The sequence below is a fragment of the Rhamphochromis sp. 'chilingali' genome (assembly GCF_963969265.1).
Source record: "Rhamphochromis sp. 'chilingali' genome assembly, chromosome: 21".
Taxonomy (NCBI): Eukaryota; Metazoa; Chordata; class Actinopteri; order Cichliformes; family Cichlidae; genus Rhamphochromis; species Rhamphochromis sp. 'chilingali'.
This window is the reverse complement of record NC_137949.1, coordinates 5209543-5226421: the sequence shown is the minus strand read 5'-3', so window position 1 is coordinate 5226421 and position 16879 is coordinate 5209543. Positions and strand designations below refer to the sequence as shown.

Here is a 16879-nt window from a genome sequence, read left to right as displayed (position 1 = left end):
AAATACGGTACTAGGGCTGATATTTACCATTTTTGTAATTACTGGCATTCTTATTGTTTTTAAATCAATTTGAAAAAAACAACAACAAACAGATTAATTTAAAATTGTTATACAATGTCCATTTGAACCAAACTTACATTTGCACAGTGTTAAACTTAACACCCATCGTACGTGTGTGTTTATTTATATATAAAAAAGATTTCTATCGGTTGTCTGTGATGGCTATCAGTGGTCAGGACCTCAAACCTCCCCAGATTTCTCTGTTGTCTACCTCACGGCGCTCCTGAATCATTTATCTCCTGCCTTCATCTCTTTATTTTCATATTGCTCGCTGTGTTTCTCTTTATCTCATCAGAGACATTCCTGTGTGGATGTTATTTTTGTGAAGTGCATGCTGCAATATTCTTCCTCTCAGTTTGGCCTCTGCAGATGGATGAGCTGATCATGTAAACAGATACTCAGATATCAGACAAGAGCAGAAAAATTAAGCAGGGTTTATATTGTGAAATATAAATGGAACAAAAAATGGATTTCTGTTCAATCAAATGATTGCAGGCATAAAATAAACTTTGGTCTCTGAGGAATATAGTGACACAACACAATAAGAAACATTTGGTGTGTTACGTATATTTTATTCGGTTTTTGCATGTTATATTTTGTCTGAGTGTCTCATACTGTTTTGAAAATAGTCCCATGCTGGTTTGAAAAACCATGCAGATCTGGTAGGAAACTGCTCAGAAGTACCCTGTAACCACCTTTAATAACCAGGTCTCTCTTGGAAATATCGGAAATATTTCTGACTATTATTTGCATAGGGGTGGGTTGGAAAGTTGCTTGCAGCTGCAACAGCGATTGTAGAGGGAAGCAGCTTAAACAGTCTTATCCACATGAAATTGGTCAATTTAATATGGAGAAGGGTATCTACTGGAACATGCGCTAATTTGGGCTAGCTGGAGATCAGTCGAGCTGCCAGTATCTTGGCTCAGTTTCACTTCATGTCCTGTCTAAACTAAAGTTATGGAAACGTATTAGTGAGGTTTCAAATAATTTTAAACATCAGCCTCTATGCCTAAACCTGGCCAAACAGTGAAAGCTACATTTTAAAAGCATCACAGACAAGACTCTGGCCATATAGGTCAAAAGTCTTTTGCCACCACAACACACCTACCTTCTGATGTGGACGTCTAGTTCTTTTGAAGTTGAAATTACCCATTGTATTGTTTCAGGACTTACATAAGTAGTTTCTGATGGTTGAAATGGAATTGGGAGACGAAGCATCCTACCAACACATCTCTGCTTATAATACTGTCACCTGCAATTAAATCAGACAGTAAATCTGCTTGGCAACAGTTTGTCCTGTGACATGACTGATAGCCAGTTTGACCTCCAGTTGACCTGAAAGTTAAACCTCAGCCACTCAGTGACCTTCCCAGCGTGCTCTCTGCTTACATGCTCTTAAAATAGTCAGGCACACACGCCCTCTTGCTCTCTCTCTCTCTCTCACACACACACACACAAACACACATATCTCCTCCTTTCAGCTGACAAGTTCTTTAAAAAGCCATCGACCCACCTCGCTGAACTTTACGACATGATACACACACATACACACGCACACCTCGCCTGTCGTGACAAGCTCTTTAAAACACCATCAAGTCACCCGGCTGAACTTTACGACACAGTTTCATTTCATGTTTATAAGACCCAAGCATCTCCATGCACACACACACACACACGTGCCCCGATCACAACAAGTGTTGCATTTACCTACTCAGCCGGTACATGATAAATATGTCTGTTTGAGTCAAGGTCAAACACACCTCCTTGTCCACTGACACACACACTCACACACTCACACACACACACACATATTCTACACAGGCACAGCTGCAAACAGCAGACATATTTGTCGTCCGTCAACATAATGCTTTCAAAGTTTGCGGAACAAATAAATTCCGTCTGCCTGGCTGCACCTCGCTTTCCCAGCAGCCGTCAGTGCTGACTTCATACACACAGTGGACAGATTTGTGTGCGTAAATATAGTAAATGTAGTGGGTTTTTTTTTCTCACAAAAACATTTAGTGGATTTTCCTTTTTTCTCTTTTTTTCTGCTGACTAATAGCTGGAGTTACAAATGGTGACAACGTGCCTGTAGCACTGGTTTTCAGCAACTGTGATACATCAAAAGCTGACTTATATCAAAGGCTATAGTACTGTATATACATGGTAATGTTTTTTCTCAGCCTCTCCTTTCTTACTTTTATGGTTCTGTATAGTCAAGATGATGGTCAGGAGAGCATGCATGAAACCGAATAAGCATTAAAGATAAAAATGGAATTGATGAAGTCATACATAACCATGAAAGAATGAGTTTGGGTGAAGGTGTGTTGCAAAGCAGCTTGCAGCTGTGGGCAGGCCAAGGCAAGTTAAATACTGCTCTCTGTGTGACATTTGCCTGTTTGAAGTGTAGAAATCTATCACCTGAGGCATCAGCTGATGGGACTGGCATTGAGATAAGCTCTTTTATGAGGCCATCAGCTTGCACCTGTTTGAATTGACAGCATTCATGATTTAATTTAAGCTGTAAAGTGCTGTGCTGTACCTCAAATGCTATAAATAGAATGTGTTACAATGTTAAAAAATAATACTAAAAGTCAAAAAATCAATAAAATGCAACTTTTTAGAAAGGGAGTGATTACATACGTTGAAAAAGTACTGTATTTTGTCAACCTCTTCTTTCCATTTACTATTTGTTCCCCCTGATAAATAAATGACAAACAGTATGAAAATTATACTCTCTGCCAGATGACATCCATTTTTCATCTCTAGCCCTAAACAACTCCTCCTCCTCTAAAGTGTTTGTCCGCTATCCCTCCATCTCATCCCTCTTCTTCTCTTTACCCCCCCCCCCCCCCACACACACACACACACACACACAGACACTTTTTCTCTCACACTTTTTTTTTTTTAGCTCCAGCAAAAATTAATCACCTGTCTTCCTGTCTTTGTGCGTGTGCGTATGTGTGTGTTGCCGGCAGGAAGCCCACAGAGGTTTTTAGCAGCTGATTTATTGCCGAGTTAATTCATAACGGCGTCCGATGATGATGAGAGGCTGCAGGAAAGTATGGTCATCACTGTTGTTGTTGAAGGGTGAGAGAGAGGGGGAAAGGGAGAGAATAAACAGAGTCATTCTTTGATATAAAGTAATAGGGTGGAAAGTGATAGAGGAAAAGTAATGAAAAGAAAGTTATGGAATAAACAGAGAGACAGATTGCAAGGTGCTTTAAAGTGTAGTTTTAATATGAAGAAAAGTAGAGAAAGAGGGAGGAAATGGGATTAGCAAAGAGGGTGATCTTTGTTGGTGTAGTTTCCTTCTTTCGTTCACTGAAGAAGACGTGACAGTTTAATGTGAAAGTGTTTAGATTTCCCTCCCCAGAAGAATGTGCAAATGCTAATTAGTGTGGAATCTTAGTTTATTTCCATTTACCATATCAAAAGGCAAACACCACTGAACCTACAAACTAGACCTACAACCATTAAGACCGACAAAATGTCTGCTGTGGTGCTACAAAAAAGTAAGCTACTGTGTCAGTCGCTATACCAGACAGTCACCATATTAGAACAGCTGTCTTTGGCACAGGCCAGAATCTGTTTGAACTGGAGAGAGGGGCCAGAGACAATCTTCTGTAAAAGTCTAACTTTGGAGTAAGGGCATTGCGCTACAGTAGTGTGGTGGAGGGGTGGTCCCTGGCGTAGCCTAGGGGAGGGGTGGAGCGGTGAGCTCAGGGGGGTGGTACCGGGAGGCAGGTGAGCCACAGGTCGTGGCGATTGTGCCATGAGTGTTTTCCTTCTGTGTGTCTATATAGTGACGGCAGAGTCGAGGGGGAGGCGGGCTGGACCGGGACGAGCTGTCACGGCGCATTGTTATTATAAATAAAAACGTGATCAAGAGCATAAACGGTGTGTGTGTGTGTGTGTGTGTCGCATACATCACAAGTAGCTTACCTGATATGGAAATAGGAATCAAAAGAAAATAAGAAATCAACAAGTCATAAAGTTAAGAGGTAAGAGCTAAGAGACTTTAAAATGGGTAATATATAACTGACAGACAGCCCCCAAGAAGTGACTTTAAACTGGTTATTATGAACAGTTGTTTTATTGTGAAGTGACTTCTAAAAGATAACCCCTCTGGTGGCTGTAGTAATTATAATAATGTAGGGAGGAGACTGGGGTCTACAAAAAAGGGAATTTTAACACAGGACACCAATTTTGCATTTTTTTCTTTCACTCATGGCTTTAATCAGAGAGCACAGAGTGTGCTGTAATTTCTTTTTGGTTACTCTGAGCTCACTGCTGCATGATTTCACACAGTCATGTAGCAAAGGAAGCAACCTAAGGGGTGTAACAAGCAAGAATAATGATAGTAATTGATAATATTCTTTTGTGATGGTCATGAATTTGTAAGCTTCTGTGCAACATTACTCTTGTATTGGTGAAGAGGTGTAAAGAGGTTTTTTGTGTCCTGTCTCCCTTCCCTCACCCCTAGGTAGATGGCTGGGCGATATGATCCCAAATTCATATCTCAATGTTTTTTTAGCTGGATGGCGATATACGATATATATCTCGATATTTTTTTAAAGCCAAAAGGTAAGAACAAAAAGAGAGTTCTTAGTCAAAGCTGTGTCCCAGATGTCACACAGGCACTTTTATTAACATACAGCGTAGATGTACATGAATAAATAAAAGAAAACAATGTTGTTTTTGTGCATAACAAAAAGCTCACAACTGTTCAGTCAAAATGTAAACTAACAGACGCTGAGGATAATAACAAAGACAGATTTCACAGCTGCTCTGTTCCCAAAAGTTCTACTGCGTGACCGACAGCCTGGAGTTTGAAATCCTCTTTGTAACCACGTCTCTTACAGGTGCCATTTGTGGTCCATATACACACAATACGGTAATATTACGTTGAAGCACAGTACGTATCACTCCGCGAGGCTCCAGACCACGGTAGCCGTAATGCTCCGACAATCCATCAAGCGGTGCAGCTGCAAAGTCGTACTAAAACATTTTTTGACAGATTGCTAAGCGCTGTGTACCACATAAAATCAGTTCGCGGTCAGTAAGCACAACCAGAATTCATACATAAGGCGCACTGTCGATTTTTGAGAAAATGAAAGGATTTTAGGCCATGCAGCTCACAGGGGCTGTATGTCATTAGCGCGCTTAGCTCGCTAACACGTTGACGCCGTCCGTTGCCGTATCCATCGTGTCGTTGCCTGCAGGTGAAGCGATGGGGGAGGGGGAGTTGTGTTCAGTGAAGGAGAGAGGCGAGGCCGAGTAACGTTGCATAGAGACAAAAGTGGACGAAAGAGAGGCAAACTTGCAGCTCCACAAGTATAATTATAACGTAATATATATTATATCGATATAAACAATATTGTCACATCTTATATCTCGTATAAAAATATATTGATATTTTAAAAAACTCGATATATCGCCCAGTCCTACTTCCTACCCCTGAACCTGGTTCTCCTGGAGGTTTCTTCCTGTTAAAAGGGAGTTTTTCCTTCTCACTGTCACCAAGTGCTTGCTCATGCAGGGTTGTCAGATTGTTGGGGTTGTCTCTATGATTATATAGTGTTTACCTTACAGTATAAAGTGTCTTGAGGTGACTGTTGTTGTGATTTTGTGCAATAGAAATATAATATAAGTGACTTGAAATTAAAATGTCTCATCCTTTTCTTCAAGATAAAAAAAAAAAAAAGGTTTAAAGCAGTGTTGGTGAAACTGGCCGTGGCGGACACGTGTTGTGTGTGTCTTCGAGTGCTCCTGTATCTGTAAAAGCATTATTTGAAGACCATTTTAAAACCACACCATATTTGTTACCATACTGTATCTATGGGCATAATTTATCATTTTTCTCTTATGAATGTTTATTAAGCTTTTTATTCCAGTAACACATGATTACCAGTGTTGGGCAACTATAATTAATTATAGTTATCAAAAAAGTAACTGAGTTAGTAACTGAGTTACAATATTCTAAAAGTAATTATTTACTTGAGCAGTAACTATTGCGTTACTTTAAAAAAATGTTTAACCCTCTGGGGTCCAGCGTGTAATTGGCCATTTTTAACTACTTTTGATGTTTCCTCTACATTTCACCTTTAAAAACTATTTACTTTGCCTTGTTTGGTATCATCCTTTTCAGCACAACCTCACGTGTCTGAATTTACAGTTATGTTTTCATTTTGACATACTGCATTAACACAATTGATCTAAAATCAGACAAAAAACATAAAATCAGAGTAGAAAAAGTTATATTTTTCACTGTAACAACCACTAAACATGTTTAATGAATCATATTTCATAACTTTAAATGCAAATATAAATGGTCAATTTTAAAATCCTGTGCACAAGTTTTGCAAACAACAAAGTTATTTGCATCAATTTACCTTTTACCTTGATTTTTTAAATAACCATTTCAAACTATTTACAGAACAATCAGCTGTTCTTTATTCAATAAGATGCCACACAAATTATTTGTGCCACTCCAAAAAAATAATTTCTGTCCACTATAAAGGAGAACATCACAGCCTGATACCTGCAGGAGTGACAGCAGCAGGTGTATCACTCCTGTTTCTACCTGGAGACAGCAGCCGCCTCATTGTTATGACACACAACACAAAACTATCGACAACACTACACACTAACTACACAAGACAACACATTAGCTACACACTCCAAACACGCTAAACGTCACAAACGTCACTCCTAACACTTCCCCTGTTTTTTTTTTTGTTTGTTTGGGGTTTTTTGCTCATAAGCAGAGAGTGCTCGCTGCGCTGTCCTTAGACAGTAAACGTGACGAAACTATTGAGGAAAAAATGCCGCGTATATATTGTTTATCATGACTCTGGTTTTACGTGGTCTATCAACACAATTTAAAAACTGGTAAATATCACCTTGTTGCTTTGTCTTTAAGTGGTCATGTGATTGGCTTACCTCGACTACTTTATTCTTCCTCAGTCAAACAGCAGCACTCATGTGATTGTTTTGCTCCCTTAGCTCCAGGTGTTGTGCTAGACAGTGATCGTGATTGCCGTCTGCGGGAGCGCGCGCCGCTGCTTAAAGCTGTAGCGTTCAGATTACTTACAGCTACTTCCGTGCAGCTGATATAAAATGCGGTAAGCTGAACACAGCTCCAACTGTCTGTTTGTTGAAAAATAGTAACAGACCGCATTTTCTTGTTAGTAACTGTAACGGCGTTGTAACGATAGGAATAGTAATTAGTTAGATTACTCGTTACTGAAAAAAGTAACGCCGTTACTTGTAATGCCGTTATTCCCATCACCGATGATTACTGAAAATCACGTTCTGCACAACCCTTTTATGTGATCAGATTTCTTTTAACTTTTTTTTTTTTTACTCCTTACAGGCTGCAGGCTCTGAGGAAGGAGAAGTCACGGGACGCCGCAAGGTCGCGTCGGGGAAAAGAGAACTTTGAGTTTTATGAACTGGCCAAGATGCTGCCACTGCCAGGTGCCATCACCAGCCAGCTGGACAAGGCCTCCATCATCCGGCTCACCATCAGCTATCTGAAGATGAGGGATTTCGCCAACCAGGGAGACCCACCGTGGAACCTGCGAATTGAGGGACCTCCGCCCAACACCTCGGTCAAAGGTAGAATACACATTGGAAACGTGTGGTTCTGTGTATTTAAAAAAAAAAAAAAATCATTAAGAACCAAGAAAAGCTTGTTTAAGGAATAAAACATCTGAAATATAAAAACTCAAATTAAAAATGTTCTTTGTAGTGTAGTTGGTTCGTGTCCTAGCACAAGTATATATATATTTTTTTTTCTTTTGCTTGTTGATTATTTGAATCATGGTATCTTATAAGCCACACCTGCAGAGACTTAGCCAACATCTCAGACCACTGAGCTGCTGCTAACTGACACACTGATTATTTGTTTCTGATGCATCAAAGCCTGAGAAGAACTTTTCAGTTGAACACTTGGTCACATCAAATCATAATTAAGCTCAGACATACAAATATATGCAAGGCAATGAAATTACAGGTTACCACTACATCCATAGTCAGCCTCACGAGTAAAAAAGTATTTACCCTCTGGGCAGCTGGTTCCTACTAATGGAAAACATTACTAATTGATTCCTCTCTCTCCATACCTAAACAACAGATTAGACTGCATTTTGTAAAAGGTCAACCTTAGCACACGTATGCTGCATTGCAGCCATAGGTTACATATTAACAAAAAGGGATGTGGTTCCTGTGTCTGAAAAGTTAAACCTATGCTAAAGTCTACTAAACTGGATAAGGATTTTTTCTCTCTCACTATGAATAAGCCTGTGGTTCCGTTTTTTCACCATTCATGCATACTGGAATAGGTTTGATTATGCTTTTTTTCTTTCTTCCAACTTTGTTTTTCACAGATGAAGAAAAATTGGTTGCGTTCTTAAGAACTGTTGACTGCAAATGACTAGTGTAGCTTTAGCAACTCACAACTTCAGATTTTCTGTCGAAATGGACGTTTAATATGTGATTATAGCTGATTTAGTGAACAGAAAAGGGTTTGAAACTGGCTTGATTCACCGTGTTGTACCGAAACAGTTGTCTGGCAAGAAAATCAGAACCTGTGTGAGAACAGATGTAACTTGAGTTCAGTTAGCTGCAAATGATGCGCAAGCTAAATACAAAGTGGTGACATTGTTTATTGGAAATAAAATTAATCCTCAGGAGAATGCAAGTCCAGATTGCACTGGCTTGACATAATCTAGAGGTGGTTTGCCACTTCATTAGGGAATGCTGGGACCCTGTTGTAATTAAATGTGCTATATAAATAAATAAACTATAACTATAAATATAACTGTGTTATACTGTCCTAAAAACCACCATAGAGTGGTAGAATGGTACAGCCCAACTCTGGACAGAATAAATCCTTGTTTCATTCTAGACATTTGACCCACTGTGTCGGCAAAACCGAAACACTGCCTACTTAGCTGACTGAAGCAGCGCCTGTGTAAAATGTAAATATTGCGGATGAGATGAGAGTAGACCTGACTGCTGGATGGGAAAGACGCTAAGTTTAACTTTGTGTGTTAAAGAACTGTTTGATATAAACTTCTTTTTTCTTTTTACTTCATTTGTTATGATTTTGGCACTTGTGATTTTTCACTGACTGCGGCAAAAGTGCTTTTCTTACCCCTGTGTATTATATCTAATGGTCAGCAGGGAAAGTCCAGTTGTATAGTCAGCTCTCTTGACCCGTACTTTCACTAAATGCTTTCCTGATGTGTTTATTGCCTCAGTTGATGGTTTAAAGTTATACTGGATGCAAAACGATGATTATTTTGTACATTTAGGTTCTTCATTAAAGTCAAAAGGGAGGATAAAGCACAGTATACCTTTGGGAGGGCCTAGCTTGTATTTAAAAAATGCTCACTTCAAAACATCAAAAATATAACTTTGTAAACTGGTGGGTGACTTCATGGTTATTACATCCATTTTTTTTAGTTTACAGTCAATAATTCCAGCTTTAAATGATTTAAACCGGGAGTGTCCAACTCCAGGCCTCAAGGGCCGCTGTCCTGCAGTTTTTAGATATCACCCTGGGTCAACACATCTGAATCAAATGATTAGTTCATTATCAGGCCTCTGGAGAACTCATTTAGCCGTTTAAGTCTGTGTTAGCTGTGTTGGATCAAAAACCTGCAGGACACTGGCCCTTGAGACCTGGAGCTGGAAACCCCTGAATTAAGCACTCATAGATGAGTTTCAACTTTTTATGGATTCCATCAAAAAATATTGCAGTTTTGTTAAAACTTTTAAATTAAAAGTGAGAAAGATTCTTTCTGAATAGATAAAGTTACAAACACCTAGCTTTATCAGAGATACCTTTGATAAAGGCATCTTTTAAATTTCTCTGACAATCCCAGTGAAGTTATTCACAAATTACTTTTTTGGTAATGAAAATTCGCATTAAGTTTGTTCTCATATGGAGAAAAAATATATAAAGCTTTCAATATTGTTTCACCAGTTTCTTCTTTTTTCCCCTGTGCTAATTTCAGCACAAAGCCTTTTTAAGTTTTTTTCTTGTCTTTCTGATCCTCACTACATTTTTTTATTACCCTTGGACATTGTATGTCATTTAAAGTTAAAACATAATTTTGAAGTTTTTGCATAATAACAGTTTTTTTGATTGATTGATTGATTTTTGACCCAGATTACCTCTTTTCACCCAAAAAGCTGCCAGTGCAAGCGGAGCCATAGCAACAGCTTTACTGCCCAATTTAGTTTCCACAAAAGCTCATCTTTGTGTCTTCAAACGAACATTTTTATTCAAATGAAAGTGAACACGCAAACATAGGCGTATCAGGCTTACAGCTAGCAGCATTGCAGCGACTGTGTGGCTCTTTAAACTGCTATCAAACAACTTGCAAAAGCTGCAGAAACGCACCACGGTCTCTCTCTCTGTCACACACACACACACACTCACTCACACACGGCTAGCTTCAGCGCTAAGTGATTTTTCTGTGAAGGGAACATTAAGCTTTGATGAATTTCTGCCTGGAGTACCAGAGTGTACACAGCACTTGTGAATCTAAGTGGAATTTGCCTTTGAAATGGCCCCTTTGTGCGACGCACTTAAAGGAGAAGAGGAGCGTTTGCTTTTAAAGGGGACATTTGGGCTTGTAGGAATGACCCAAAGATGAAAGCAAATTGTCTGAAATTTCTAGGGGCGACAGTGCGTTTCACTGTTTGTGTGTGCTGTAAGAACTACAGTACAACCATATTTACCTGAGAACAAGAGTACACGCAGAGCGAGACTGTAGTTGAGTGTGAGTGAATAAAGGTAAGGTGTATGTATGGGTGTTTCTACACATGAGCATGTCTAATGTGTGTGCTCACACATGCCCTCTCCGCACAACAGCAGATGGCATCATTGTCGGCAGCGCTTTGAAGAGGCGCATGCATTTTAATGAACAGAACCAAAACGTATACACCAGATAATGTGTGCATGTGTGTGAGTGTGTGCTGGGTTGTTTTGGAGCTCTCAGGGCTGTGTGTTGTATACTTCCTGTAACACAGCCCTGCAAAAGACAGCATCATACTAAATCACATTTAACACGTGTGTGGAGGTACAAATATTATATGAACAACCCTTAATCCTCCGTTTGACTTCTTGTTATTTATTCATTTATTTTCAGAACCTTAACTTTGTGATTGCCTCTGTGTGATACTTTCAGGAAACCCTGTCCAAAATAGATTTCTAGACTGTTTTTGTTCATTTATATTAATTCTGACTGGCCACACTGGCCGTTATAAGGGACACAATTATCCAACCAACTGAGAAAACTGCTCACAGTCTCATTATTACACAGATAAAATCAAACCTGACAATGTGGATGTCCTAGAAATAAAAAATCAACAAATCCTCAGTGTGAAGGTCAAAAACACAAAACAGACTTTGCTTAAATAGAAGTGCAAAGTGAGGTTTTTATGTCCATACGCACACACAGCAATTCAATCAGACTGTCCCTCTTGTGCACACAACATATACAGTACATGATATGCTTCTCTCTCTGCAAGGTTGTATGTGCGTGTTTAGGTTGTCTTTACTCTCTCTCCTATTGACTGACACTAATGAATGAATATCCTTCTCTAGAAGACTGTGTGCGAGTGTGTATGTGCATCCATGCCTATGTGACTTTTTACTTTGTAATTGTTTTGTGTGTTGCAGCCTATGTGTGTGCGTGCGTGCGCGTCTGTGTATTTGTGTGTTTCGCAGTGTTTGGAACAGCAGAGAATTATTGATTTTGGCCTCTGTGTAGCTGCTCTGCATTGGTTCAGGTAATGAAGATCGTTCTGTGTATGTGTGAGTCTGTGTGTGTGTGTGTGTAGTATTCCTACTTATGACTCCATACTCTTTCTGTTTTTCCATCTGACAATATCCTCATTTGTTGTTTTTCCCTCCTTGGTTTTAGTTTTTCTCTGTCTTCCTCTCTCTTTTTCCTCTAATTTCTTTCACTTTAGCACTTTTTCTTTTCTCTTCCCCCTCCCCATCCTGTACACATCTCTGTTTCTTCCTTTTTAATATTTCTTTTCAAAAGGAAGAAGGAAAATTAGATATGATTTCTGATCACATGATTTTGATATGTGTGCTTGCATTGTGCATTCCTTTTTTATCCTTTCTCCTCTCATTTCCATTTCCTTTCCCCAACTTATATTTCTCCTCTTTTCAGTTAAATTCAGTTTTTCTTCTAACTTCTTTTCCATTTGTCGTGTTTGTTGTCTTTCTTGTTTTGTTCATTCTCACCTCATGTTGTGTCCTTCCCTTTCTTCCCCTCTACTTCCTATCCTTTCCCCTTTTCCCCTCACACCACCTTCCTGTTTCCTTACCTTTTCCTCTTCGTCTTTTCCTTTATTTTGGTTCATGCACTATATTAAATCCTCTTTCGCTTTCTCCTCCTCAGTTGATTCTCCTTTCCCACTCCTAACGCTTCACTTTCTTAACCTCCGTTTGACTTTTTTCTATTTCCTTCTCCCCATTCTCCATTTCCTCCATCCTCTCATCCACTTCCTGTAATCACCTTTCTTCCACTCCTTCCTTATCCTCCTCCACCCTTGCACTTCATGCCCCTGTACACCTTCCCCTCCTCCCCCATTGACCTTTGCAGTAATTGACCCATCAGTTGCTCTTCTACAGTTTAGTGTGGGAGGTTTTGACTTCCTGTCAGTAAGAGTCTCCACATCTGCTACAGGACTCCACACAAACAACCGTGACCTTTGGAGCATCCTGACACCCAGCCCATTTTGTGTGTGTGCGTGTGTGTAAAAACGATTGACCGCTCACTATTTAAGTGCGTAGGTGAATGTCGGTCGTTGTGTTTATGTGTGAATTTATGGTGGTGTTTGTGGTTGCATATGCAGGTACAGTATGTGTGTCCGGTAGTGTGTATGAAAAGCTTTGAGGGTCTCTGTTTCTGTCTGACAGTCTGGTGTTTGTGCGTGCGTCTGTGCGTGCCTGTGTGTGTGACCCCCTTCGACACCTGGCTATTCATTATGCATGCAGAGAGCAGCAGACACCAAAATGCCACACTTCATGAGCCAGTCTAAAAATCAAGACACACACACTCACTGTACTCCACTCACAAACAAACAATATACGCACTAATCCAAACACACACACAAGTTTTGCACATACTTTTTTCTGACAATATTCAGAGAAATACACATATAAGGATATTAAGAAAACACACAGGTACCGGCATAAATACGAACTCCACCCTACTCCTTGTAAACACACCTTGTTCATATCTGTGCTGCTTTACATTCTGTATAAATATCCTCTCTCTCTGTTATTAAAAAATAAATTATGGCATTTTTTACAAGATCCACATACCTAGTTATGGCTCAGTGCATGAGCTCACGAGACTCATGAGGAATATCAGGTGTGTGTGTGTGTGTGTGGGTGAATGCGAGCTCAGGATCTTTCACTGCAGTTTTTAATGTGGAAAAATTGTGTATTTTCAAAGTTGTGTTTTAAAAAACAGCCCTGTGACAGACTGGCGACCTGTCCAGGGTGTACCTTGCCTCTCTCCCAATGACAGCTGGGATAGGCTCCAGCGCCCCCCGCGACCCTGAAAAGGATAAGTGGAAGCGAATGGATGGATGGATGGTGTTTTAAAAAAATACACTTACAGTAGACTGTGCATACGTAAAAAAAAAAAAAGTTCTGGAACATAAAATGTGTCAAATCACATCAGATAACATTATCACATTAGTAACAAACTTTGTAACCTTTTTAGGGACCCTATAGTACTATAAGGCCTGTTTTAATAGTGAAAAACACATTTAGCAGATTATTGGTTTGAAAGACACTAGTGGCTAAGAACTTTGGAATGTTAGCATAATAGATCCATTGGTAACGCTATTCAACAATAGTCAGGGAGACTTTCTTTGTGCCTTTATGCCTTTATAGATTTTGCTTGCTAACTAGGTTTGGTAGCATTAACTAATAACTTCACTCTCAAAAAGTGCTCCAAAACCAAGCCAGCCATGTTGGAGAGCGTCCTCATTCACAACGTGTAACATACCAACGATTTGTCACGTCCCAAGGCGTCTCATAGTAACGCAAAATGTAACCTTCCGCGTCCGTATGATACGCTCCGGATTGTGGATGGAATCCAATAGAACAGACCTTCCCAAAGTGTGGGGGGCGCAGAGCCATGGCAGGGGGGGCGCCAGATGAAAAGGGGGGAAAAAAACAAAACGCTTGGAAACTGCTAGCACGGGCGCCCACAGAAACACAAAGCAGGAGATGGAGCATAGCTGAATATGTTTCCAAACCAACTTCATTCTAAGCCAAAGACTAGAAAATATGGTGAAGCATATCTTCCCTTTGGTTTCACCTGCACAAGTGCCAAGGTAGGTCTCCCTGCAGAATTGCTTTTCCCTTCGTCGGGAGCAGCGCTGGGCTGTTTAAATCACGGACAAACAGGATCCCACATTCTTGATTTTTAGTTCAAACACTTGTTGTAATGACTAACTACTCCTGACATTTTGGAGATATACATACTATACTATACTTTATACAGTAAAGTTACAGTGGGATACAAATAATATCAGGCTGATCCTGCCACGATTTGTTCCCCCGGTTCAAATCATTAACTGCGAGTGTATATGTAAGCGTGTAAAAACTGCAGATAGTCAGATTAACAGTATTTTGTCTCTATCTGCCATTCCACAATTCATCTCCTGTAAACAATAACGTGGCGCACAGCGTGACGTGAAAAAAGGCACATACCTTTGACGTTGCGTGACGAACTCTGTATTCCTCGTCCACACGTAAACGCAAAAAAGGAGTTTTGAAAAAAATCTCAGTTTTCAGTGATTCGAAACGCCGTTTACGTGTGGACGAAACAGCTGCGTTTTCAAAAATACCCGTGTAGGTGCGGACGTAGCGTAAATTAGTTAGTAGTTTATTTTCTTATTACCTGTAATTTATTGCAGATTACTTGTATTTGCTTAATTTTTTACTAAATGTTTGAGGTGTGAAATAAACCGCAATGGAGCAAAATATGTATGTGTGTGGTTGGAGGATGTGTGCATGTGTGTGCGTGCACGCGCGCACGTGGGGGGGCGCGAACATTTTTCTTGTAAAACAAAGGGGGGCCCAGCAAAAAAAGTTTGGGAACCACTGCAATAGAATGACGCTCCCAGAGCTCCCCACAGATCAGAAAGGAGCAGCCACACTCCTGTGTAAAAAGATTAACCGTTACTTGTCCATCATTCACCATGATAATGCAGTCCAGGATTTAACTCTGCTAATATCAGTACATGTAAATTTATTCCTTCCCTCTACGGAGATTTGTGTAAGCCCACAAAAAAAAAAAAAAAAAATGTTGTAGCCTAAATCTGATTGAGATGATTCTATATCAAGTCATGTTGTGAAGTATTGTCTGCATTGTTTAGTGTGTATTTATGTGAGTGTGTGTTCCTATCCACTTAGCATTACATACAGCCAGACTGCCGCTTTATACAAAATCAACCTCCTGCTTCGAGAGACTCTAAGCGCTGAGTGAGAGAGAGAGAGCGAAAGAGAGACACGGGGGGAAAAGAGGCGCATCAGAAGAAAGCGCCTGAGTAGAAAAATGAGAGGGCTAACGACAAGACGGGGGAGAAAGAGAGAAAAATAAACGAGATAGTCAATTAGAGAGACAGAGGCTATCAGTGAGGCTGAGAGAGAGAGGCAGAGAGACAGAGAGGGAGAGCAGCAGGAGTCTTGTCTCGTTATGATCCATCTCGTCTCTTTGTACCAGCTGACGTTTTTATGATGTGGCCTGCTGGCTGGGCTAATGGCTTCCTCCATTATACTGAGGGAACACAGTGACCCCAACACCCGGATAAATACAGCACTCACATCAAACCCCTCCCACCTGCCCAACCCAGCCTGCACACTGCAATCCGACACTGAGTCAGCGATGAAGCTCGTTTCAAACCGAGAGATGGAGAGAATTAAAAAAAAGGTACAGAGATAAGTTGTTCCCCAAACACTAAAAGGTTTCCAACAGGCGTCCACTGCCTGCTGTATGGCTGGGATTTTTTAGTAAGTGCCTGGTGTCAGTACTGTATTCATTCAAAGGTAAAGCAGCTCAACGCCAAAAAGGAAAGGACTTTCCAGTTAAATTTTGAATATTCATAGCTTTCATAGTTGTGTATAGTACTTTACATTATACATGACTTGATGAATTGTCAAAGGTCGGGGTGTTTTTTCAACTTGAAATATAGTCTTCAAGTATAGGAGTTCAACACTGTCGAACTAAAGGTAACTCTTTTTAAATTACATTTTCCTGATTACCTTTATCTATTGACAAAATATATTTTTTATGTTCTCCCACCAGTAACAGAATTCCTTGTAGTTTAAGCATTCACACTGACAGTGCATTGGAAACCAAAAGCACAAATCAAACGGCAAGTTCAACTTTCTTCAATGACAGGACAGACACCCTAATTAAATTAAAGTTGCATATCAGGCATCCATGCAGGTTACATGATGGGGCTTCAGTGTTCATCCCCACCCATACAGGAAGCAATTCACATACAGTATCACATTGCTTTGTTGCAGATGGTTAAATATCCTTCACTTAAGCTAAGTATCCTTCAGTCTTATTAGCAGTCATTTCAATTGCTCACTCCAAAGCTGAGAAAAGTTTATTTCAGGGTCCTCCCAACTTTCTGCTGCCAGTGGTTATTTGGCCCGTGGTTGATAGAAGCTGGTGAATGTCATTAACTTTGAGTTGTCTGGACATTGTCTGGACCACATTGTTGCTTTTGCATGTAGCCAAAATTTTTCATC

The 16879-nt window shown here is 40.0% G+C and overlaps 1 protein-coding gene across 2 annotated transcripts in view; it reads left to right on the top strand.

Annotated features, from left to right (window-relative positions):
* The window catches only part of npas3 (neuronal PAS domain protein 3), a 370655-nt gene that overhangs the window by 140875 nt on the left and 212901 nt on the right, over positions 1–16879 (top strand). For both annotated transcript variants that reach the window (XM_080870618.1, XM_080870619.1), the window contains one exon: positions 7439–7683. In XM_080870618.1, coding sequence (XP_080726744.1) covers positions 7439–7683 — 245 coding nt within the window. The remainder of the gene's footprint in view (positions 1–7438; positions 7684–16879) is intronic.